The sequence below is a fragment of the Trichechus manatus genome, unplaced genomic scaffold, assembly GCF_000243295.1.
Source record: "Trichechus manatus latirostris isolate Lorelei unplaced genomic scaffold, TriManLat1.0 scaffold00034, whole genome shotgun sequence".
Classification (NCBI taxonomy): domain Eukaryota; kingdom Metazoa; phylum Chordata; class Mammalia; order Sirenia; family Trichechidae; genus Trichechus; species Trichechus manatus.
In genome coordinates, this window is record NW_004443970.1 from 10,200,985 (window position 1) to 10,217,497 (window position 16,513).

The 16,513-nt window shown below is 35.6% G+C and overlaps 1 protein-coding gene across 1 annotated transcript in view; it reads left to right on the top strand.

Moving 5' to 3' along the window:
* DHX15 (DEAH-box helicase 15) overlaps positions 1-16,513 on the top strand; it is a 49,191-nt gene that overhangs the window by 20,108 nt on the left and 12,570 nt on the right. Inside the window, exons 4-9 of the mRNA XM_004375136.3 lie at positions 1,769-1,928; positions 3,453-3,671; positions 9,225-9,392; positions 14,171-14,257; positions 15,509-15,658; positions 16,183-16,291. Of these exons, the coding sequence (XP_004375193.1) occupies positions 1,769-1,928; positions 3,453-3,671; positions 9,225-9,392; positions 14,171-14,257; positions 15,509-15,658; positions 16,183-16,291 (893 nt within the window). The remainder of the gene's footprint in view (positions 1-1,768; positions 1,929-3,452; positions 3,672-9,224; positions 9,393-14,170; positions 14,258-15,508; positions 15,659-16,182; positions 16,292-16,513) is intronic.

Below are 16,513 nucleotides of genomic sequence, written 5' to 3' on the forward strand. Positions count from 1 at the left end.
CAGAGGACTAATGGACCACAACTACCAAGGCATCCACCAGACTGAGTCCAGTATAGCTAGATGGTGCCCGGCTACCACCACTGACTGCTCTGACTGGGATCTCAACAGAGGGTCCTGGACAGAGCTGGAGAAGGATGTAGAACAAAATTCTAACACACACAAAAAAGACTAGATTTACTGGCCTGACAGACTGGAGAAACCCTGAGAGTATGGCCCCCAGACACCTTTTTAGCTCAGTGGTGAGGTTATTCCCGAGGTTCACTGTTCAGCAGGGGATTGGACAGCCTCATAAAAGAAAACATTACTAATGAGACACAGCAGTCCAGGGACAAGGACTAGAAGGCAGGAGGGGACAAGAAACCTGGTGATAGGGAATCCAGGGTTGAGAAGGGACAGTGTTGACATGTTGTGGGGTTGTTAACCATTGTCATAGGGCAGCGTGTGTACTAACTGTTTAATGTGAAACTATTCTGCAAACCTTCATTTAAGGTACAAAAAATAAAAAAATTATGTGAGATCAAATTGGCAACAGCAACTCAAAAGGTTTGATGGAAAGCCTAGGGGACAGTGAGTTGAAGATAAGCGTGATGGAATAATTTGGAAAATGAAAGTGAGAATAGCAGCACAACTGGAAGAATGTAATCGATGTCACTGAAGTGTACATATAGAAACTTTTGAAATGGTGTGACTTTGGCTATGTGTATTTTCACCAAAGGAAAAAAAAAAAAGATCCTCCAAGGGCGAGAAGGGAGAGTGTTGACATGTCGTGGAGTTGTTAACCAGTGTCATAAAATAATATGTGTACTGATGTGTACTGACTGTTTAATGAGAAACTATTTGTTCTGTAAACCTTCATCTAAAGTACAATAAAAAATAAACTGAAAAACAAAAAATGTGCCCAAATGGTGAAGCCACAAGTGATTACTTAAGATTTTTAAATAGAGTCATAGGTTTTTATTGACCCGACTGAGCTGTGATGTCAGCATTTGAAGGCAGATAGTCATTTTGTATTGGTGACAGCAGTAGCCAGAGTGGAATAAAGAAATGGTTGACCCACACTGCCATTCTGCAAACATCCTTCAACTGATTGCCTGGATTCTACGTTAGTCTTACCTTAAGCCATCCCTGAGCCTGATTTCCCTCTCTTTTTGGTTCATTGATCAATCTGATGCCATTCACCTTTTATCTTCCACATATTTATCAGCATTTCAAGAGTGCAGATACTGCCTCTCTTGTTCCCAGTGCGTTTATGAATGTATTCCTTTTTGTGCTTCTTTACAGTCATTTCATTGAATTAGAGAGGAAGAAAGGAGACTCGCTTGCTTTGTCAGCCCCTTTGAACCAGGAGCCTCTTGTTAGCTTATCAAATGGGGAATTATTAGGGCTTTCAGTTTGCATGTGGTAACATTTTAGTGGTGTGATGTTATGAAGCAACTTAAAATGATTTCTTTTGTTTAGTAGGCTGAATATTTATATATTTTAAAATTTATTGTTAAAAAATCCATCTACTTAAATGACAGCTTTTTGTTGGGCATTTGTGTGAAACCATGTGATCATTATATTCCATAATCAGGTTTATCTACTCTTAAAAATTTTTCTCAGAAGCTTAGTTTTGCAGTTGATTATGAAGCAATATAGCAAGCACATTTGTTTTGGGAGAAAGTTTAATTTAGACTTAAGTAATCTTAGCATTTCATTTTTATGTCATGAAGGTTAATTTTAAAGTGCCCTGAATAAACCTTGACCAATGTGTTCTTTGTGAATATAGGTATATGACTGATGGGATGTTGCTTCGTGAAGCTATGAATGATCCCCTCCTGGAACGTTACGGTGTGATAATTCTTGATGAGGCTCACGAAAGGACCTTGGCTACAGATATTCTCATGGGTGTTCTGAAGGAAGTTGTAAGACAGAGATCAGATTTAAAGGTGAAGTAATTTCTTTTACCCAGTTAGTTCATAAAATGTATCTATGTTAAAATATACGGGGAACACGTACTTAACACTAATTATGGTACGTAACAGTATCTTTTCAACTGTAAAAAGAAGCAATCAATGAGTACCTATAGTGTTTTTCTTTGTTTCTAATCTACTTTGCTGTGTCTTCATTTTAAACTTTAACTATACATATACTACTTTTTAGTAATATATTTTAAAGCAAAATCTCAACTTCTAACCTACCCAGTTCTTTTGTAACCCAGTAGCATGGTATTTTGGTAACCTTGCTACTCACTCTACCCTTCAGTAAGTCCAGAGGCCTCTTTCTTTAAGGGTCAAATCTTTGTCCTTCCAATCCATGTCCTTGACCCAACACAAACACTCATTATAATTCTGGAGAGTAGCAGTAACTACGCCCCATTCCTCAGAAATGGCATTTGCTTACTCTTCTGTCTTGCTTTCTTTCTGTCCTCTGAATCACTGACACTTTGATCAGTATTACTTTGTTGATAACAGGCTTAATACTGACTGAATTTTTTCTGATTATTTCTGTCCCTTGAAGTTGATTAAGTTCCAGTTTTTACGTTGTTTTGTTTATTTTGTTGGTTTTGTGTGTGTTTTACATTCATTGGAACTTAACTTGGCTACATTATCCCATGACAGTATATGTGTTATAGAAGGATTCTGCACTGGGCAGAAAGATTGTATTCCTTAAAAAAAATTGAGTTCAGAGTATGTAAATGTTTTGGTTACAGAAATTAAATTCATACTTTTGAGGAATATATTTGAAGAACTGATGATACTATCATTATTGATTAAACTAGATGAGCTATCAAGGTTTTAGTAAGACACTTGAAAGTAAAAGAACTCTAGTAGAATGTTTTATGGGGAAGCCTTCTATTTAAGGAAATTTTTAATGGATTAAATAATTTATGATTTACATAGAGGGAGGGTGACTGCACAATCATGCAGCCCCCTGCATCCAGTGACCTTTTGTTACTGGGACATTTTACAACATTATAGAAGACCCTTGTTTATTTTAGAAATTGTTCAAAAGAAGTCATGCTCATCAAAGATGATTTGGAAGATGGGAGAGAATTTACATCTGGTCCACTGATTTTTTTTTTTTTTGCATTTCCTTTTTCTCCCCCATATGCAGTGTTGTTGTGTTTTGTTTTAATAAGCATGGCGGTAATCTTAGTACATATTAAATGTTCTCTTTACTGTATTGTGTAATTGTGGAAACTTTGTTTTTTAAAGTATAGTTCCATGAGGATGTATTGTAGTTATTTTTTGGGCATTAGGTTTATTTCTCAATTCTTTTAATGTAAATGACTGAGATCTTCCTACAACTTAGCCTTTGTGTATTTGATTTTTTAATCACTATTTGTACAAAGACTGTTTTATGAGCTTCTTTGTAACTGATATATGGGGCAGTAAACATTACGGTACTTTTCTGTCTTCCTTAAGACCACCTTTGAAGACAGCTTCTAATAATATACCTTTTTCTTTCAGGTTATAGTTATGAGTGCTACTCTAGATGCAGGAAAATTCCAGATTTACTTTGATAACTGTCCTCTCTTAACTATTCCTGGACGTACACATCCTGTTGAGATCTTTTATACTCCAGAACCTGAAAGGGATTATCTCGAAGCAGCAATTCGAACAGTGATCCAAATTCATATGTGTGAAGAGGAGGAAGGAGATCTTCTACTTTTCTTAACTGGTCAAGAGGTATTGTCATTATTTACTTCATTATTTAGCCTTTGGTATATTATTTTTATTATGCAACACCTTTAAACTTATAGACTTCACATACAGTCAGCCGTCTATATCAGCAGGTTCCACATCTGTGGATTCGACCAACCACGGATTGAAAATATTTGTGGAAAAAAAGTTCCAAGAAGCACTCTGCTGAATCCACGGGAATGAAATGATGTGTAGGCATACCCTGCTGTAGCCTTCTACCATTTCACAGATCCTCATGCTTGATGATTGAGCATTGTTCACCTCTCATCTTGTCATTACTTAAACAATATGGTATAACAACTGTTTACATTGTATTAGGTATTATAAGTAATCTAGAGATGATTTAAAGTATAGGAGAGGATGTTGTTAGGTTATATGCAAATACTACGTCATTTTCTATAAGGTACTTGAGTTGCTGCTGATTTTGGTATCCACCCAGGGTCCTAGAACCAGTCCCCCACAGATACTGAGGGATGACTGTATTGACCATGTTTTTCTTATACAAACTTTTAAAGTTTTTCTTTAACTTGACTGTATTTGTATATAACCCTTTTATCAATATATTCCAGGAATACCTTTTTATACCACTGGGCGCAGTGGTTAAGCTTTTGGCTGCTAACCAAACGGTTGGCAGTTCGAATCCACCAGCTGCTTGCTGAAAACCCTATGGGGTAGTTCTGCTCTGTCCTTACAGGGTCACTATGAGTCAGAATGGACTCAGTGGCAACGGGCTAGGTTTTGGTTTTTAGTGTTTGTGTTGTAGTTGATTATCTTAAGAGTGTTAAACGTTTTTAGAATTTCAAGGTTTAGCAGTTGTAATCTCACATTTGGAGAGACCTGGGTGGTATGTAGTATGTGGTCATTTGTAATTTTGCCAGGGTATAGATTTGAATCACACCTGCTTTGAAATCAAGATAACATAGCCAGTTATTTAGTTTGCAAGTGAAGACAGCACATTTGTGTGTTTTGTTTTGTTCCATGTAGTCACTGAGGATTGGAAGGGATCGCCTAAGTGTCTTAGATTTTACTTCATTTCAGTGTATTAATTTTATTCTCACATACAGCATTTTCTAAATGTGCTTCCAACAGGGTGTTTATAGGTGTGGTGTGACATTCTTGAGTGGCTAAATAAAGTTAAAAGAAACTATCTAGAAAGCCTTTTACTAAAGGTCTTGCTAGAGCTTTTTATTTGCTTTAATCGGCTTTGTGAATTTTCTAGAATAGTGCTTCTCATATGCATATGTACATATGCAGATCACTTGGAAAACTTGTTAACAGGCGGATTCTGATTATATAGGCCTGGGTGTGTCCTAAGATTCTGCATTTCTAGCAAACTTCCAGCTAATGTTGCTGCTACTCCTCAAGGATTGAGTAGCAAGATTCTACAATAGTCTGCTCAGTAGAACTCGCTTTTGATTGTAGCAGTGTTGTATATCTGTGCTGTTCAAAATGGTAGCCACCAAGAGTTAATAGCTTTTGAGCATTTGAAATGTGGCCAGTATGAAGAGGAACTAAAAATTTATTTTTACATAATTTTACTTAATTTAAATTTAATTATGTACATATGCTGGCCTACCTCCTGTTTTTTCATTTTTGTATAACCCACTAAGAATAGTTTTTACATTTTTTAATGGTTGTAAATAAAAGCAGAGAAAAATATGCAATAGAGATGGTATATGGATGCAAAGTCTAAAATATTTTGGCACTTGACAATAAAAGACCTGACAGCCCCCTTCTGTCTCCCCTGCTCTGAAACACTTTTTTCTCAAGTGTGGCCAGTGGATTCCGTGCCTGGGGGAGGAGGGTTTGTTAAAACAGCATAGATACCTGGGCCTTGTTTCAAGCCTGCTGAAATAGGTGAAATTTGGGGGTGAAGCATAGGAATCTCATTTTTGAGAAGCTCTTCAGACAGTTTTTATATATGTTGGGTTTAAGGATTACTGCTCCAAAGGAATATTTTAGCCAATATAATGCCTATGGGACCGATAATGACACCCTAAACAGTGTTTGGGAAGTTGCCCTAGTCTCTCTCACATATCAAGGGTCTGTTGTGTGGCTGCCTTCTTCCACTATAAAATGAACTGTCTTATGAGGGTACTTGGTATATAGTACTTGAGTAAATGCTGTTGAGTTAAAGGCTGTAAAACGCTGAGTAATTTTTTTATTCTTGGATTTCTTCTCAATTGTCCTTAATGATTTGCAGTTTAACTACTATTGTGCACCATTGGCCATGGTTTCCTTTCTGTAGAGCAGGATCTCTAAACCTCAGCACTATTACCCTAAAATTCTGTTACCCTGTGCATTGTGGGATATTTATCAGCATCCCTAGCCACTAGATACAGATCAGTAGCACCCTGTCCTCCAGTTGTGACAACCAGAAATGCCCCCAGACTTTGCCACATGTCCTCTGTGGGACAAAATCATCCCTAGTAGAGAACCATACTTGTTCCTTGGGGGAAATAAAATGTGTTGCAAGTTTATTTTTCCAGATAAATCAACGTTACTGTATCTTGGTGTACGAGTCTTCCTTCTTTATGTGTTTTGAATGGAAGAATTCTTTATATTTTGTATGCAAGAGTACCAAATGCTTTTTTGATGGCATATAAACAGCAGTTGTACTGTAATGCAGTATTGAAGCTGTTCTTTTGTGTCTGGTCTTTGCAGTCTCTTACTGCCTCGAAAATGTATAACATAGTTTCTCCCCATAAATGACTTTAAATAGTCATTATGTTCAGAAAACCAAGTATGTTAGAATTCTGTCAGAAATATCAGGTGGCTTCGTGCTGAGGGACTGAAAGGCATTTCTATGAGTCAGCTTTGGGTGGTTGGTATTTTGACATCTGAGAATCCCATAGATGGGGAAGGGTAGAGTGTGAACCCCCTGGTTTTCAGTAGGAAGTGAAAATCTTGAGTAGCACTCATAACTATTACCTGAAAGGAAGAGATGAATTACTTGAAGCCATGTTCGTACATGGTCTTAAAGGAGATAGAAAAGTACAGTGCTGGAGTATATGCCTTTCATTAAATAAAGTGCTACTGTAGTTGTGAACTTTGTTTACATGAGTCCCATTACATTTTATGTTCTTTTTCTGTGACAAGTCTTAAATTCAAAGACCTTTAGGGAGAAGATAGCAGAGTACCTAGTATTTTGTATAGATTTCATTGTGTTTAGTAAAGCTGATTTAAAGGTTTTGTTCCTCGTTTGTGTGACCTTTGTTATAAGTTATTTGGTCAGTTAAATGGTAAATTCTGGAAAATTAATACATCTGTCTTGATAAATTTGAATAGCCTCCATGGAATTTAGTCATCTTGTGAAATTATAAAACTGATTTTTAAGACCTGTTTTACCATTTTGACCACTTTTCTTCAGCCATAGTGCTTTGAGAGGGGAAGAGACCTGTTTAAGTTGGTGAAAGGTTTGGAAAAAATTTTGAATTCTAGGACATGTTTAGTGTTATTTTATATTATGCAAAGCATCTGGACCTATCCTTAAAATTAAGTGCTGCCTTGTAAATGGCCTCAGGGGAGCTACACTATTGAGTTAGTAGGTAAGAATGATTGCAATTGAAATATCAGTTGTTTGTAAGTGGGTACTTGAAGATGCAGAAACAATTTCTTAAGAAGCATGTTCTTATCTTTAATTTTGATTTGTAAAATTGTTTTTTCAGTATGCAGGAAGTTCAGCCTCTTTAAATTAGTAGGGTCCAAATTAATTTACTACGATATACTGATTCTTGTAGAGTTGAAAGTCTTTCCTAGTAGCAGAAATACGGACTTCTCTTAATTTCAGTACTGCTGATGACTAAGCAGATGTTCTGCTTCTTGAAACTGAACCTTCCGTTTCCTTTTGGAGCTCTACCTGTTTATATTTATTTGCTGATGAATGTAGATAGATTTTGTGGCATTCTGAATTGACAGTGGTTGAGTTTATGGAAGCTTAGTAAACTTCAGGGAAAATTTTATCTCAGATTCTTAAAGCTTAGTGTTTAAGACCATGTTTATTTAAAAACGTAAGTGATACGGGATTTTTTCCAACATTTTAGAGATGTCTTTTTATATCCCATGCAGTGTTACTTATGTTTTAGCTCCATTCATGCTTAGCAGATGGGATAGTCTAGTCCTAGTAAATCTGAGATTATTCCCTTGCCAGAAAACAAGAATCTTAAACTTGAGATGTGAGCACTTAATTTTCTGATATGTAAAATCAGTGGGTGACTTCTGTTTCTTTACTGGTCATATACATGGTAATATTAACAAAACTGCATATACGTAAATTTTCTCTTTATATATATTTTTTCATTTTAGAAAAATATAGTTTTTATTTATAGTCTTTTTTTTTTTTTTTATTTGGAAGAGTTAAGACAATTTTGTGTTTGCATGCCAGCAGGGGGCATTCTAATCTAGATACTAGATACTTTAAAGCATTTTTTCCTAAAAATATTTATTTTCTTTGGTATATTTTTGCCTTTGAATAGAAGCATTCTGCTTCCTTTTTTTAAGAAACTTGGGATCTCAGAACTGTTAATATCCAATCCTTAATGATCATTCCATATGTCACAATTTTCAAGACCTTATCTAAGAAAACTAGTATGTTTGAAATAGATGAAAAATATTTTGTTGTTGTATGTAAGAAATTTGTATTCTTTAACATGAAAACAAACTTACTTTGATTTAAAATTATTTCAAGGAAAATTACTCTTAATTTGATATAATAAAAATATAAAGTGATTTTTCCTGAGAATTTTTCACCTGTTTTTTCTAGCATTCTGTCTTTTGAGTAAGATAATTTGTTTATAAGGACAGCTTCTTGACTGGGTTGTTTTTTGGATAGATTACATAAACATTTGTTTAATACACTCCCTTACACGTTTTTAGTCTCTTTGCCATCCCCAGAGCCACTACCACCACTGGCTCCATCACTCATATAGTCACTCAGTATTCATTATGTCTCCTACCTTTCAACTTAAATTTGAATGCAAATGCATTGGAATCTTTCTGTTGTAGGGAAATTTTTGAACATACTCTAAGGTATTTGGGTTAGCCTCGTTCTTAAATATCTATGTTGATACTGTAAAGGTGTTGGTTCTCATTAGGCACAATGAAGCAAATCTTGCATATAATTGCATTAATGATACGTGACATTAAAGCCTAAATGGCTTATATAAAATATCTAGCACATCAGTTTCTTTTAGATTGTGAAAATTATCGAAAAGGTCATGAGTGCGGTTTAATATTCCTGGGTGAGAAATTTTGATTTTTGTACAATTTGTTGAGAATTAGTTAGGAAATCTGACTCTTAAGAAAAAGGGTGTGGAATGCAAATAAGGCAGTTATGTGTTGAATACAGAAATCAAAGTTTCTTGAACTGTTTTTGAGAATCCCATTGAAATTTGCTAAATTAGTTTCGGTTACTAAATTGAAAATGGAGTCTCTGAAATGAAAGCGGATTGCATAGATAAAACTGCATGGAACTAGGATTGTGATACTTAAAATGTTGTGTGTTCGTTCGGTTTTTAGACGCAAACTTGTATTTTGCAGGAAATTGATGAAGCCTGTAAGAGAATAAAGCGGGAGGTTGATGATTTGGGCCCTGAAGTTGGTGACATTAAAATCATTCCATTATACTCCACACTCCCACCTCAGCAGCAGCAAAGGATTTTTGAGCCGCCACCTCCAAAAAAACAGAATGGAGCAATTGGGAGAAAGGTAATGTTAAAAATGCTCCCTATAAACTTTTTTTTTTTAATACTAAAAGACTTGTTAGTGAGATGTCAAATTATGTTTAATTTTAAGGGACTTAAGTTATGCATTGGGCAGATCTGCTGCAGACCTCTTTAAAGTGTTATAAAGCAACGTAGTCACTTTGAGAACTAAGGTGCTCCTGACCCAAGCAATGATATTTTCAGTTGCCTCATATGTATCTGAAAGCTGGATAATGAATAACAAAGACCAAAGAAGAATTGATGCCTTTGAATTATGGTGTTGGTGAAGAATATTGAATATACTATGAATTGCCAGAAGAATGAACAAATCTGTCTTGGAAGAAGTACAGCCAGAATGTTCCTTAGAAGTGAGGATGGCGAGACTTTATCTCACGTACTTTGAACATGCTATCAGGAGGGACCAGTTCCTGGAGAAAGACATCGTGCTTGGGAAAGTAGAGGGCTAGCAAAAACGAGGAAGATCCTCAACAAGATGGATTGACAGAGTGGCTACAACAGTATGCTCAAACATAACCACGATTGTGAGGATGGCATAGGACCAGACAGTATTTCATTCTGTTGTACATAGGGTCACTATGTGTTGGAACTGACTCAAGGGCACCTAACTAACAACAATAACATCAACATAGAGAGCTTAAGTTATGGGTGATTGCGACCCTGATTATACACAACAAAATAATCTGCATTTCAAAAGTAAACAGAAAAAATTGTCTTTAGGTGGAGTTCTGCATATCTTTTGATCCTAGAGTAATTTAGAGCATGCACTCCTTTGCCATTACCAGTATACTATAAAATTGTTTTCTTTTTTCCCACTCCTTACAGGAAGTCTCTCCTCAGGAAAAGAAAGAGATCGGTTAGAGTAGAGAGTAGGTCAAGAAAGAGAAAGATGGCAAAGTGCTGTCTTTCCTCCCATTAAGTCATTTGGCAAAAAGAAACTAAATGCTTCTTTCTTCAGTATCTTGGCTTTTACCTAGAATTTTCTTCAGGACCTAACTAAATGTCATGTCTATGAGTGTGTCATGTCTGTGACTATGTCTGGATCCTCTTAGTATGGATGAGTGCCTGGCACAGAGTAGTTATCAATACAGGGAGTGAACAAGGTTTTCCAGTCTTAGCTTGGAGGCACTTTGTTGAAGGTATTAATAGGAGGGCACCTGAGTCCCAGTTTGAACAGAAAAACTATACTTTTTTAAATTTTAATTTACTTTTTAATAGTCTTTGTGCTTTTTTTTTTTTAATAAGGTTGAACTATTTTAATATATTTGAAAACCACTACAATAGTGTCATCAACTTTTTATAGCTTAGCCATTCATTAGGTTATATAATAGCTGCATATGACTTTCGGTAAGCATTTTAATCTTTGGTCTTAATTTTTTTTCCTCCAATTTTTAAAGTGGTATGATTTATTATTTTCATCATCTTGGGAGATGGTTGCCAAGGATTAACCTTGATGTATACAAAGTACTAAGCAGTGAAAGTTAATGAAATAGGTAGAAAAGCTAGAGATAAGTAAATGCGCTTAAGAGCAGTCTGGGTCTATTTAGTGTAGGAGCTAACAGCTCACCAGCGCATCTTAGTAGATGCTGAGTGGCTTACTTATCCTAGCAGCCAGTCAAGTTGATCACATCCGGAAATTTTTATTCGTGTTCGTGTTTTTTTTATTTCATATGTTCTAGAAGAAATATGTGAAATATATTTTTCCCAAAGTAGCTTTTTTAAAAAGTATCATGTTCACCATTGTCATTTAGAACCAGAAGACCTTTTATATAATCGCAAACGTGTAGTTGCGGTAATTGTACTGTTTAATGACTTATACATGTGTTCCTAAAGTTTTATAGTTTATAAAACGTTTCCTATATTTTACAATTTTATTTCCTACAGCCTGTATTAGCTAGACCTGGTGATACACAAAATTCATAAAGGAAATTGAAACTTGGGTGATGTTAAAAGTTTTTTACTGCACTTACTAAGACTTGATTTGTGGCTCTGCCACCTGCTCCTAAATTTATCCTTCCTTCCACTACATCACACTGACTTTCCAGAACAGTATTTTAGATCAGGTTATTTTTACTTACTGCTGCCTATCCACCTTGTTCATTTTTGCTTCAGTTCTAATTATTGAATGTGAGTATTGGCTACAAGTCCTGAGGAAGGTATCTCAGTATCATCAGACCACTTTTATCTCCTAACCAATTGCTAGTTGTCAGTCTTTTCAACAGACCAATGAAAAGTGGAAGCATTTGTTTTCGGACATGCAAATAATTCTGAAATAATCCTGTTACTGTATTCTCTAGTAAATTTTTGAACCCCTAAGGTTTCCTGTTCATATTTTGATAAATTTACTCAGTAGATATGAATTCAGGGAATGAAACTATTAATGATAGTATTTTTAAAGTAAAACAGTTATAACAAAAAATCCACTGACTAATTTTTTTTTGGAAGTAGATTGCTAGGTCCTTCTTCCTAGTCTGTCTTAGCCTGGAAGTTCCATTGAAACCTTCCAGCAACACTCAAGACACCATAGTATGAGAAATTCACAGAATGTTGCTGAAGATAATTGAAAAATGGCTGCAGCTGTACGTCAGCAGGGAAATGCCAGAAATTCAAGCTGGATTAGGAAAAGGACGTGTAACATGGGATATAATTTGCTGATATCGATGGATCCTGGTTGAAAGCAGCGAATACCAGAAAGATGTTTACCTCTGCTTTATCGACTACTCAGAGGTGAATCATAACAAATAATGGATAACATTGCACAGAATGGGAATTCCAGAACACTTAATTGTGCTCATGTGTAACCTGTACATAGTCCAAGAGGCAGTCACTGGAATAGAACAAGGGGATACTGCGTGGTTTAAAATCAGGAAAGGTGTGTGCATCAGGACTGTATCCTTTCATCATACATACTCAGTCTGTAGGCTGAGCAAATAATCCAAGAAGGTGGACTATATGAAGAATGGGGCATCAGAGTTGGAGAAAGACACATTAGCAACCTGCGTTATGCAGATGACATGACCTTGCTTGCTGAAAGTGAAGAGGACGTGAAGCACTTATTGATGAAGATCAAAGACTGCAGCTTTCAGTATGGATTACACCTCAACATAAAGAAAATAAAAATCCTAATAACAGGATCAGTAAACATATCATGACAAATGGAGAAAAGATTGAAGTTGTCAAGGACTTCATTTTACTTGGATCCACAATCTACACCCATGGAAGCAGCAGTCAAATCAAACAATGCATTGCATTGGGCAGATTTGCTGCAAAAGACCTCTTTAAAGTTTTAAAAAGCAAGATGTCACTTCACGGACTAAGGTGCGCCTGACCCGAGCCATGGTGTTTTCAGTCGCCTCATATGCATGCGAAAGCTGAAAAGTGAGGAAGACTGAAGAAGAATTGATGCCTTTGAATTATGGTGTTGGAAAAGAATATTGAATATATCATGGACTGCCAAAAGAAGGAACAAATCTGTCTTGGAAGAAGTACAGCCACTATGCTACTTAGAAGCAAGGATGGTGAGGCTTTATCTTGTAACTTTGAACACGTCAGGAGGGACTAATCCTTGGAGGAAGGACATCATGCTTGGTAAAGTGAAGGGTCAGCGAAAAAGAGGAAGACTCTCAACCAAATGGATTGCTACAGTGGCTGTAACAGTGAGCTCAAACATACCTACTATTGTGAGGATGGAACAGGACCGAGCAATGATTCTTTCTGTTATACATAAGGTTGCTATGAGTCAAAACTGACTCAATGGCACCTAACAACATTTACAGCAAAAGCCTATGAAAATTTTAAACCAATTCGTAAAATCTAATGTTTTTATAAAAAGAAAATAATAGAAATAAAATTTCTCTCATTTTTTGTTTGTGTCCCTGGCAGTCTTGCCCACATGCCCTTGTTTATACTGAATTCTCTATAGGTAGTAGGTCTGCCTTCTATTTTGTGGTTAGTTATCATCTTTCAGGGACTTTCCAAAATGCTGTTTTGTCAGTGTACCTTCCATGTTTTCACTGCTGAAGTAAACTCTTTTTCAATCTTGCAGCACATCTTTAAGTAATACCAAACTTTCTATCCATGTCTAGTTTTCCCTTACAAACTGTAAAACCTGTAAGAGCAGACTCTAACTGATTCATCTTCTGTGTCAGTTACTGGCACATACAGGCATGTTCCACTTAATGGATGTAATCTGTTACAGTAATCTCTTTCTGAAAATCAGATATTTTAGGTAGATATACTAATGAGCAGCTCTTTTTGAGTTATTTTAAACGGATAAACTTTAATGTCCTATAACTTCCTAAAACATCTGGATATCTAATTGTTGTTGCTTTGTAACTTAGGATTTTTTTCCCCATATACTGTTTTGTTAAAAATGTTAAGAGTTTTGCTGATACAAGTATAAATTTTTCTTTGTTAATATTGCTGGAAACACTGAAACCTATACATATTATGTCAAGCTTGGATGTTAACCAAGAGACATTCTTTTGGGGAGGCAATCTGTTTCTTTTCTGTTTGAATAATCCAAATGTAATGTGGTTGACTGATAACTTGGAGTAATAGATTTGCTTGAAAAGGGTGTTGCTGTTGTGAGCTAAATGAAATTTTTAATTTTCCATTTTATAGCATTGGCTGTTGAAAATCAAACCTGTTTTTAATTTATTGGTTTGAAATTTGTTGTATTAGCAAAAGTTAGTGGCTAATTTTTCTATCATGTTAATCTTACTTGAAGTGTAACATAATTTATACTGTTTAATTTTTCAACAGGTAGTTGTATCCACTAATATTGCAGAGACTTCACTGACAATAGATGGTGTGGTGTTTGTGATTGATCCTGGATTTGCAAAACAAAAGGTATATATTTTAGTGCTTTAATTTTATACTTTATAAATTAGTTTTAGTGTAACTATAATTACAACTTCCTCATTTAATAACTAAAATTTTCTGTTTAGAATTATTTCCTGTTCTCTTTCGTTTCATTTTCAGATTCCTGGCTGGCCATTAGAGATTAAGTCAGTGTTTAACATTTAACCCTAGGCTTTTTTATTTTTTAAGGTTGTTCTGGTTTTTTTTTTTTCCCCCTGTGGTAGTAGTTGTTTTGTTTCAGTGTTGTGAAGGTGGATGTCTTGGCTTGTATGTTCATTTAGGAAATGTTAGTAATAAGAGTATAAGGAACTCTGGTGGCCCAGTGGTTAAAGTGATCGATTGCTGGTCGAAAGCTTGGCAGTTCGAAACTGCCAGCAGTCCGCAGAAGAAAGATGTGGCAGTCTGCTTCCGTAGAGATTTACAGCCTCGGAAACCTATGGGGTCGCTATGAGTCGGAATTAACTTGACAACAGTGGGAATTTTTTTGGGTAATAAGAGTATAGGGTTATGATCCCTGCAAATCAATCACTTATCCAACATTAGAGTTCCTACTATGTGCCAGGCATGATGTAAAGGTTCGGGATTGTTCTTGGCATACTATTGGAAAAAAGTTTTGAAGTTGTTTGACAGTGCTGAATATCAAGCACTTTTGCCAAGTTGAAGTGGTTACTCAGTGTATATTGTATATGTTTCGTTTCTCATAGATCTTTTGGATAAGTTAATTGCATTTTGTCGGCGTAATTGGGAGATTTAGTTGTACCCAGTATTCATATTTTTGGTGGAAAACATTCCCTTTAAACTGAAAGCATGTAACTGACTCCTTGTGGACTTAAGTCAAAAATAACTGTTCTTGTTCTCAACTCTGACATTACAGTGGACGTCGGTTGTAGAAATTGACAGGTTTTCTTTTTGGCAAAGTATTTCAGCATTTTCAGTATCAAAAGTAAGGTAAAACTGGTAGAACTGAAATTATCTTAAATTAGGAAGTGTAAGGTTGAGGTAAGCTATCTGTGTGTTTATGAGAGTTTTTTAGTGTTAGCTTGAGTTTTTCAGAATGATAGAAATGCCTGAAAGGCCTGAGCATGGTAGATTCTCCTCTTTTAGGTGGCCATGTGCTTTATTTATGGTGGTCATTAATGTTTCATTGTTTATTTTGGGATTAGCTGTGGGCTTCGGTACTTCTGTTAGATCACAGTTTTTAGTAACTGAAGAATCTTTTTTTTTTTTTTTTTTTAATAGGTGTACAATCCTCGAATCCGAGTTGAGTCCCTTTTGGTGACAGCTATTAGTAAAGCTTCAGCCCAACAAAGGGCTGGTCGAGCTGGTCGTACGAGGCCTGGAAAATGCTTCAGACTTTACACTGAGAAAGCTTATAAAACAGAAATGCAGGTAAGGCATATTGCTTTAGTCTTCCTATGTGTTTGGAGGGTTAAGTTGAATTTGTTACCAGAAGAAAATTCCTTCTTTCATTTCATGTTGCCTTTTGGCACCATAAGCACCTTGGTTTTTCCCTGAGTGAGATTTATAGTATAACCTACCAATATAACTAACTCTTTGTTACACTGCTAAGGTGGGCTGCAAGTGTAGCACTTCATGAATTCTTTGGGGCATTATATATGACTCAGTGTATAATCTTATTGCATTATCAGATACAGTTCCTTTGGTTCATATAATAATTTGATACTGCATCCTTTTCTAGCACCATAAAGATAGGGAACACTATAAAGTTCATTCCTGGAAAGTATCTGATTTCTCTCTAGTCTAGTACCCAAATATTTTTCTCTTCTGAGATGGTGGTGTAAAAGTAATGCCAAAGTAAATAGCTAAGGAGGCCTGGAACAGATGTGTTTTTTGTTTTCTGGAACAAGAGGATTAGGAATGTTTAACAGGAATTTTTTTTTTTTTTTTGCTAGGACAACACCTATCCTGAGATTTTGCGTTCTAATTTAGGATCAGTTGTGTTACAGTTGAAGAAACTTGGTATTGACGATTTGGTGCATTTTGATTTTATGGATCCACCAGGTATGACTTATCAAAGCATATTTTAATAAAAACCTTTTAACCAAAATTGACTTTTATTTGCATCCTAATTAATATATGTATTAAATACAGTTTATCTTTTTCTTCTGGTATGCTTCAAGGTAAGTCTTATGTATTAACATTAAAACTGTCACTAAAAGGGCGATGGTTACATGAGTAAATACTTTCTTTAGAATAACTAAATTTTTCTGGGAATTCACATCA